The 9,959-nt window shown below is 42.0% G+C and overlaps 1 protein-coding gene across 1 annotated transcript in view; it reads right to left on the bottom strand.

Moving 5' to 3' along the window:
* Positions 1-9,959, bottom strand: part of CCDC192 (coiled-coil domain containing 192) — a 223,253-nt gene that overhangs the window by 68,574 nt on the left and 144,720 nt on the right. Inside the window, 1 exon segment of the mRNA XM_019635319.1 lies at positions 328-460. Coding sequence (XP_019490864.1) covers positions 328-460 — 133 coding nt within the window.

The raw sequence follows: 9,959 nt of genomic DNA, 5'->3' as shown, positions 1-9,959 counted from the left end.
CCTGCCCTTTCCTCACTGCCACCCAGCTTGTGCAAGGACGCTTATCAGATCTATTTCAGTCCAACTCTTTAGCTTCAGAGACCTCCTTTAAAGGGCCATTTATTCATTCATTCTCTGCCTCTCTTACAGTGAAAGTGAACCCAGCCTAGTGTTAATAGCTCGTGTGCTGTCTCCATTCATGCAGAATGGAGGTCAGGCCAGGTCAGCATGCTGCTGGGCCAGTATTCTGCTTGGCACCGCGGCCTTGCTTTTTGCTTTGGTGCCAATAAAACTATATGCATCACCCAGGACCATAGGCCAGTATGACTGTCACGTGGTAATACTGACCTCTAGGGGCTGGCTTTCCTTCACATAGAGCCTTTATCTTCTCCTTGAGTTCCAGGACTGTGATGGCAGCCTCTTGCTTCGCTGTTGCCAAATCAGTTTGTAGCTTTTTCAGTTTCCTTTTGTGCTTTAGTTTCTTGAAAAAAAAAAAAAGAGTTTCTATCAGTAGAGACGGATGCATCAAAGGAATAAAAAGTCTAATGATGTCTGAACAAACATGGTCTTTGAAGCCCAGCTTAGATGAAACGCTCCATTTATCTGGATTAAGTTCTGTCTAAAGTCTGTGAAGCTGAGTGCATGTGCTCCTGTCAGAGCATTTGAATCCCTAACAATCCAAACCCACTCTCTGCACCACAGTATCTTTTACCCTCTCCAAGGGTTTTTATCTGGATCTGAACCCTGTGTTTTGGTTGCTTATCAAAGAGGCAATTAGAGAAAAACTCTCACTGGCAGTTGGCCTTTTACCACTGGGGTACCAATGCCTAAAAATATCTGTTTTTCTCCCCAATCTGTAGGTAGACTCACGAAATAGTTAGAGCCTTGATTCTGCGTCATTTTTCACCCTCACCCCATAATGGCTTGCATTCAAATTAATTCTAAAGGGTGTGGTGCTACATAGAATGCTGCGGTTTACAGATATTTACTATGGTATCTCTATAGGGAAAGCGGCCAGGGGTAGGAACAGTTTTCAAGCAACAGAGGACAGGAATTCCTTGCTATAAAATAATCTGATTTAAGACATCTCAAACTTTGAAAGAACTACATTAAGTGTATGTAACATTGTTACGTAACCGAAGGATTCACCTTGAGACTTTACAGCTAGAAGGCTTCTTTTATGGATTTCAAAATGAATTTGGTTTGTCAAAATTGGATTTATCTGCAACTGTGGAGAAGCTGTCTGTTGTGAAAAGTGCGGCATTTGCACTGGTATGTGGCTGCCGTCCCACTAAAGAGCTTGCCTTGCCAAGTCTTGGTGGGCTGGTAATTAGGAAGCCCAGAAAATAAATCACTAACATTTTCTATCAGACAGAAATCTCAAGATAGGGAAAAGAATGGTTTTCACTCATCATGGAAGATGGTATCCCCTGATCTTTGAAAGGAGTACAGTTCGGCAGTAGGGAATCACTCCCTTTTTATAAGAGTAAAGCCAGTAAAATCAGTGTATCAAAGATGGGATTAGATAGACACAGACTTCCCATTTGAAAGACGATTGTCATCCATACCAAAGTGGGAAGATTAGGACTTCACAGAAAGTGTAATTAATGACATCCATACAGCTAAAAGAGAATGCATTATTCAGAGGAGAATGGTAGTCAAGGGCTCACCCAGCGCATTCTGGGTAAGAGGTCCCTGAGCCATAAGACGAATGCCTGGCTTGTGTGGCAGCTCTACCACAGCGGTAGGTAGTATTCACGTGCTCATTATTTAGTCATCGTACTAATTATGAAGCACCCCTTTGATGTCTGCCAGGCACTGTGCTGGCCAGCTGGTGAAACATCAACTCTGATAAGGTTTCTGCTTCATGCCACTAAGACCTTCTAATTCCCTCCTCTGAGTCGCTATTCACCAAAACCCTTCCCAAGTTGGCCTCGTCGCGGAGCTTAGTTCAGGGAGAGACTGAGCTGATCAAGAAATGCACGTGCCTGGGTGTTTGATCGCTGCGTTTCTCATAGTACATTATTAAGTTGACATGCTACGCTGTGCCTCCCTCTCTTGTAAACTAGTTTGCGTCAGCTCGTTCATGAGGACCTCGTCCGTCCAGCCTGTGATAGCGACAGCTGCGAGGCCTTGGGTGGTCATCAGTGACCTTTCCTGGTGTTACTTCAAGGCGACACCATGCTCAGATGTTTCTTGCTTTCCTCTTACCACTTAGAACTTCGGGGGCAGAGAGTGGGAGGAAAGGTGCAGGAGTAAAAAAATTGAGACAGTGGCGGGAATGAAGAAAAGATTAGCAACAGGGCTTCAGAAGAGAGGACTAATTAAAAGTGTCAGAAAAGAACTGATAATGATATGCTTGCTGAAGTGTTAGGGGCTAGGGGTACTGATGAATGCAACGTACACTGATATGTGCAGAAAGGTAAGACAGGTTGATGGATACTGAGAGATACTTGATAAATCGATGATAGCAAAATGTTAATTTCAGGGTCGGCCGAGTGGCTCAGTTGGTTATGAGCTCGCTCAAAAGTGCGCGCTCTGAGCAACAGCGGTTCGAGTCCGGCCTGAGCTGAGCTTCTGCTGAGCTGCCAACTGGTGGCAGGATGGCTCAGCTTAAAAAAAAAACAAAAAACAAAACAACTTAATTTCAGTATCCTGTTATTAAGTATAGGGCTGTTTACAATGAAATTATTTCAACTTTTTTGTATGTTTGGAATTTTTACTAATAAAATATTGGGAAGAAGAAAAACTAAAGATTTAGTTTTCTTACATTATCCCTCCTTTCATTCATTTTCTTTTGGTGGGGGGGATCAAAATATGAAATTTATCTCTAACAACGTAAGATTGGAAAGTGCTAATTGGACCCAAGGTCAACATAGGCACTATGCTTCTTCGCATCTTGAGCAGAGTTTGTCCCTCCAGCTAGGGACGATGCTGCGGGGCATGGCAGGCCCACGACCCTGGGCCCAGTGTGAGGCAGAGGCTGGCCAGATGCTTGTCCAGAGGAGGGAAGAACCAACGTGCTCTGCTGCTGCCTGGTCTAAACTCTTCTAGTGGCTGCCTGGAATCCTTGGCTGGTGGCCCCTCCTTCATCTGCAAAGCACATCACTCCAGTCTCTGCTTCTGTCATCACATTGTCTTCTCTTTCATTCCCTCCTTCTTTAATTCTTCATAGATGGTATTCAAATTTTGTAGTCATGTCACAACTGTTCATATGCCGACAAGTACTTTTCTGGAAACTTTTTTCAAAGTCGGCATTGATAGTAAAGAAACAAAAGCAAACAAATAAAGGCAACTTGGTGAGAGATGATAGATGATCACAAGTTGCTGGCATGGTGTCACTAAGAAAAAGTCTTATCAAGCTACCTTTTTGTTTTGATAGGATGACTTGATGGATAGAGTGCAGGAACTCAGTAAAAAGATGGTGCTTCTCTGTATCAGTTAAATATTTCAGATCTTAAATTAAAAAAAAATTAGCTCACTTAAAACATATTCTAATTTCCAAACCACCTTTTTGCCATTCTCTTATGGTGATTATATGTTCTGACTCTTATTATTGTTATAATAGTTGTATATTTGCCTTATGATCTGAGAAAGAAATTGAGGCTATTTAGTTTGGAGAAGGCAGTATGCAGGGGAGTCGTGACAGTTGACTTCAGTTACCTAAGAGACTGTTCCACGAGAGAGGAAGTTAAGTCAAACAGCACTGTTCTAGAGATGCCATGGCGAACAACAGGTAGAAAACACAAGAAAGCAGATTTTGGCACAGCACAAGGAAGCAATCCCCAATGATCAGAGCTGCACCACACATAACAAGGTGGGATGGGTCCTGGCAAAGGCCTCCCGCTCTGGGAGAGGTCAAGCAGGGACGGATGGGGTGAACATCTTCAGGCAGGCCCATTGTAACCTCTGGGACATCGGTCAAGGGGTAACGGGAGGTCTGGCTTAGCCCCAAGTCTATCTACCTCTGGCTTGCTCCAGCCCCTGAGAGGCACGGTACATGCATGAATGGACACCTCAGCCCTCGTAGTTTCTAAGGTGGGTACAGTTTGTCAGGGATTCTTTAAGGATAATCCTGGTACTTGTGAGATGTTAGATAAGAAAGCCGAGAAGACCTGTAGGTCCCTTAGAATTCAAGGATAACATGACTCAAAAGGTATAAGCTTTATTATTTAGCTATAAGGGCAAAGGGAGGGGAAATTTAAATTTTAAAAATTGAATAAAGGACCTAGAGTGGTTGCTTAAGGTTTCTGTTGGGTCCTTTTGGTTATTCAGATACATTTTACAATAGTTTAACATCTTTGTCTTTTTTTTTCTCTTTTCTTCAGGTGGAACTATTCTGTGCTTTTGATTCATAGTTCTAACCAAGTCCTTTGAATATTTCTAAAACTTCAGTTTTCCAACATGCGCTTTATTACTCATAGACATCAAATGATTTCAACAATGATAATATTTTCCTTTGCTTTTTTGACATTCTCTAGCCCCGCAACCAAAGTGTTGTACTTGAATCTAATGGAGTCTGTTGTGGTGTCCTTAGTAACGAGGAGTTCCTCCTGGTGATTACGGAAAGGATAGGAAGGCTTTATAGCTTAGAGGTAAATTCCTATTACCCTGCTCTTTTCCTACTTCTCCTACATGGGAGCCAGATAGAGGAAATCATGTATTTGTGCAATATTTTGAAAAGGAAACATCCATGTGTATCACACTGCTGAATAGCTTGCATTTGTACCAAGTCAATGGGAGTTAGAAATAATCAAGGAACTATTTATAGAAGAGTTTCAACACAGAGTTGCCAGCACTGTTTAAAATTTTTTGGTCTTTCCACATACTCGAATCACAGCCTCCGATTCTAAGGCTAGGCTTTGCCAGTTATCGGCCTTGAGAAATTGGGTCATGCACATGACATCTCCAGCTCCATTTCATAGAGCATGTGGGGTTAAGTGACATAACACATACATGACCCTACCCAGGATTATGTTTGCAATGTAGCTGATATGTGCTTCTGTTCTTGTTATTATTCCTTGAACCACTCCAGGGAAACTCTCAACCCTCCACCAAAACCCTAAAGTATTTTTTCTAAAAATGTCTTTGTCACACTTTACAGAAAATAAAAATTGTACTTCATTGAAAGCAAGTAATTTGTCTTCTTCCCCTTCCACCTCTTCCCCCTCCTCCTCTTCCTCCTAAATGAAGTTCTCTTCATGATTGCATTGATCTCTTCTTCATTCTGTATGGGTTGACACAACTTAATGTCCTAAAAACAGACATGCAAATGGCCTTAACCCAACCTCCTGCCAGAGCTGGCCCCATGCCTAGGCAAAGCAAGTGGCTGCCTACCTGGAATGATGTGAGAAACGCGCTAAGGCCCTATCTCTTGCTTCCTGGGCCATCTCTGTCTTGGGCCTGCCAGCTCATGGCTTCTTCCCGTTTTGTCTAAAATCTGTGCTCTTCAGCCCACCTTCATTCACTTAGCATAGAGAACAAAGATGGGTTTTATCTCCAGAGGGCCACTGACAATGCTACCAACAACATACAAGAGAATTCGGTTTGAATGCAGAAGGTAGAGGCACATTTCTCCTTTCATTTCTAATAACCCATCAGTAATAATGAAACTGAAAAAAACCGATAGTAGCATTTGAATACAACTTGGCTTAAAAAATTAGTTTCACATCTCTTGCTTTATATATATACTATCTTCAAGTAAGTATTTCAAAAGCCCAGGGATGGCCCATGTGTGCCACGTGTGTTCCATTCTTCTCCATGGCAGACCTTTGGTTTGGGGACTCTTTCCCCCTTGTCTGCACACCTGGCTTCACACTCCTTCACCTACATGGATGATTTGCCCAAAGTCACAGCTAATAAAACTGCAAGAAGTGGGACTCAAAGCCAGGTTTTTCTGACTCCCCATCTCAGTGGTTTTTTTCCACTATGTCATGTTTTTCCTTGACCATCAGAGCTGAAGGGCAGGGGAACGAACACATGATTGGAACCTGGAGCCAGCCATAGCTAAGACCCCTGAGGCCTATGTCAAAAATCGCAGTTTTTTAGGCAGGCAGCCTTTCCTTAAAGCCCTCCTTACACAGAGAACCAAGAAGGACTGGCCCCAGGTGATTCTATGGAGTATATCTTGGGGTTACATTGGAAAGAATGAAGAGTCTTTAGGTAATTGAGGAGGTAATTGAGATCCTGCCAAGTGCAAAGGAATAAGATGGAGCAATGCCTACCAGACAACTTGGCTTCATTTAGCATTAGAATCTCTGTACTCAGTCAAACAAGCCCATTTCTGAGAGTAAGGGACACTGCTTGTATGCTGTTTAGTGTGTGAGTGTAACTCTGACCCACCATTCTCATCCAGTAGAAATAAATCACGCTGACAACTGAGATTTTCGAGAAAGGAAGGACGGATAGTACAATAAATAAGTTCTCATATTATTGGCTGAGCACAGCACAGCACAAAAGCGAGTGTTCAATAGGTTTTCTGAACAGAAAATATAGTCAGTGCCTGCTAAAGCCAAACTGATTTTTTGGTTTTAACAATCTCAAATCACACCCTGAGAACAGGGAGAGAAGTGCAATAGTCACACCTAACAGCCTGGTAGGAAGCTGTTTTCCAGTCCAAGCCTCCCTGGGGGATAGAGAGAGCCCAAAGGGCCAAAGCTGTATATGAAGCAATTTCGGTTTCTCAGCCCCACCTTAACAAGAGTTGGTGTCATTGGCAAACAGCCATAAGAAGTGACGTGGGCAGAAGAAAACAGAAACCAGGGAGGACAGAATATATAGGTGGTGAGAAACAATTCCCATAGCTGCCTTGTAAAAGTGCTGCTAAGCTCCTGTAACATGATTATAAAAAATAATCAAGAGCTTTTTCTCCAGAAGAACTTTATAATTGGGCAGATGTTTGTTTGTTTGTTTTTCTTCTGTGCCCATCACTCCTTTTGAACTTGACTGAGGCGGCCTTCTGGGAGGCAATTGGCAGCTATTGGGCATCTGTGACTTACCTTGAATCAGAAAGCAAAGAAAGCTATGTGTTTGGGAACCGGAAAATTGCGATTCTCTGAGGCACCAAGTTGTTTAAATCACCTTGAGGAGTTTTCTAGTGGTAAAGAAAACCTAATTACGTTAACTTTCTCAGTAAATGCCACTCTCCTTCAGCTCTGCTCTGCCCTAAAAACAGGGACATTAAGGGGATATAGGCTCAGCGAGTATAAGAGCCGGCCGTAAGGCCAAACGATAAGGAAATCTAAGAAAAGAAAAGGAAAATGGGGCCAGCCGAGTGGCACATTGGTTAAGAACTGGCTTGAAACGCCAGCTCTGAGCAGCAGGACCCCAGTTCAGATCCCACATGTGAGGGCCAGTGACACTGCCCTCTACAGCTAAGATAGTGAACAACAGCTCGACCTGGAACTGGGCTGCCATGAGTCACCGGCGACAGCATAGGCTGCAGTGGGGCTGGCCGGCACCGAGCATGAGCTGCCGTGAGCTGCCGTGAGCTGCCGTGAGCCGTCCAATGGCTAGCGAGCAGCTGCCTCACCCGGAAAGAGTGCAATGATAATACCAACATGGGCCAGTGAGGCAATGTCCTCCACAACTAGACTGAAGAACAAAAGGACAGCAACTTGTCTGTTCCCCTACCCTGATTCCCCAATGCTATTCCCATCCCCTAACTCCCCAATAAAATCTTACAAAAAAAAAGAAGAAAATGATCATACAAAGAGAAATGATTTTCATTTAGCCTGAAATAGCTTTGAACAGTCAGTGTACAAGAGAAATTAGAAAAAGCAAGGCAGTGGACAGTTTTCTGTGATATGCATTATTTTCCCATGAAATACAATGTTTATAAAAACTGCTGCTTTCTTGATGAAGAGTTGAAACAACTTTACAGGAGAAATTTCTAAAGTGAAATGGACCTGATCGCATATAAAAAAGTATTTACGGTGTTAAAAAATAAGAGAGTATGGGTGAATATTTTGTAAATTGCTGAGTGGCATTATATTAGTTAATATTGTTACTGCTATTACTATTTTAGGATCTTTATTTTTGTAAGTAGGACTTCTGAGCCAGTGTTTCTTGGCAATGAATTATTGAGCATAGGATTTTACAGTAATATTTGTTAGCTGAATATTATAAGATGCAATTACATCAGTAATTTGTCAATTCTTTAATTTTTTACATTGCTTTAATGTGGTATATGCCTGGAAACAAAAGTAGTTTCATAAGGGACAAGAATATCAAGTCAAATTTTCCCCTAAGAAATTAAAAATTTCTAGCCAGGTTCATTACAAGCAATGTTTGACAGTTAATTTGACTAAGGAAGTGAAACGCATAGGGAGAAACCACTGGAAATTAAAGCATCGAACTTGACTCTTAGCTCAAGATGTGATCTGCTTTTTGACTCTTACATGAAAGGGAAGATTCACTTGAATATTAAACTACTTGGGCAATATAAATTCAAGGGGGTAGAGTAAGTAAATGAAGTAGATGATGGAAAGTCACAACGACCTAGCATTAGCAAGTTACAGGATCAGTGATATATGGTCTCCATATGTTGAGACCAACTAGTTTTATCTACAACAACCTATTCAGTTGTTATTGCCACCCTAAAAATTCTCTTTTCTTGATTTACCTTTTCTCAGTTCATTCTCAGTTATCTGCTGCAATAAAGAATAAATCATACTATAAAAAAGATTAAGAGGGGACAGCAAGTGCCTGTGTCTTCAGTCGGGAAAACCAAGTTTCTCAAGATGCTATAGGTACAAAGCAAAGAAAACAGTTGATATTGAAATAAATTACAAACATACAGGCTTCACTACTATAGTTAAAACCCAATGATCAAAACTCAGCTACCTTAAAGTTCATTTGCCCAAGAATTACAAGGCAAGGTCACTTTGGTGGTGGTCTAATTGCAAAGACGTTTTGTACCCCCCTTCCCTAATTTTGAATGTGTCCTGATGATGCGTGTGTGATATATGACATTTTATCTAGTATTGGTGACATTGTAGTCTGTGTCCTTTTGATGACAAGACAGTCACATTTCCAATACTGCAACAAAATCATCCTTTGCTCTTCTTAGCTAAAATCTTACAATCTGACAATCATTAGCTTAATTTCTCCCCTGGGGCTTTCATGCAGTTCAATCCCTAACTACTGAGGCAACCTATGCCTTAAACCTGTTTTGTTTTGTTTTTTTAATTTAAAAAATTGTTTTCAATTACAGTTGACATTCAATATTATATTAGTTTTAGGTATACAGCATAGTGATTAGACACTTATATAACTTATGAAGCCATTCTCTCTGATAAGTCTAATACCCACCTGATACCATACATAGTTATTACAATATTATTGACTACAGTAAGTCCCTGACTTACAAACATTCGAGTTGCGAACTTTCACATATACGAACAGACCTCGCATTATGAACATTCGTAGGTGTGAACAAGTCACGGAAGTAGCTCACGTGTCTGCCGGACATTGTCACAGTTGTGCTGCTGTGTGCTTACTCTACAGTGTGATATTGTACAGTAGTACAGTGCTCAATCAAAGCCCAGGATGTCCTGAAGCAAGAGGAAAAGCAGTGGTGATGTGGAGGGGACTGCTAGGAAGCGCAAAGCAATAACCATGGAAACAAAAGTGAAAATAATTGAGAGATTGGACTGAGGTGAAAAGATGGTAGACGTCGCTCGTTCTTATAACATGAATCGTTCAACCATTGGCACACTTTGTGTGTTTACTTTTTTTTTTTTAAGATTTTTATTGGGGAATTGGGGGGATGGGAACAGCGCTGGGGAATTGGGGGAGAGGGAACAGACAACTCGCTGTCATTTTGGTCTTCAGTCTAGTTGTGGAGGACGTTGCTTCACTGGCCCAAGTTGGCACCATCATTGCGCTCTTCCCGGGCGAGGCAGACCAGTTGCCGGCTTCTGGACGGCCGCTCACTGCGGCTGCTGGCCGCTCACGCTGGCTGCTGGCTACACACGGTA

Source organism: Hipposideros armiger, unplaced genomic scaffold (assembly GCF_001890085.2).
Source record: "Hipposideros armiger isolate ML-2016 unplaced genomic scaffold, ASM189008v1 scaffold_21, whole genome shotgun sequence".
NCBI lineage: Eukaryota > Metazoa > Chordata > Mammalia > Chiroptera > Hipposideridae > Hipposideros > Hipposideros armiger.
Note: the sequence above shows the minus strand (reverse complement) of the source record. Positions and strands in the feature narration are given on the sequence as shown.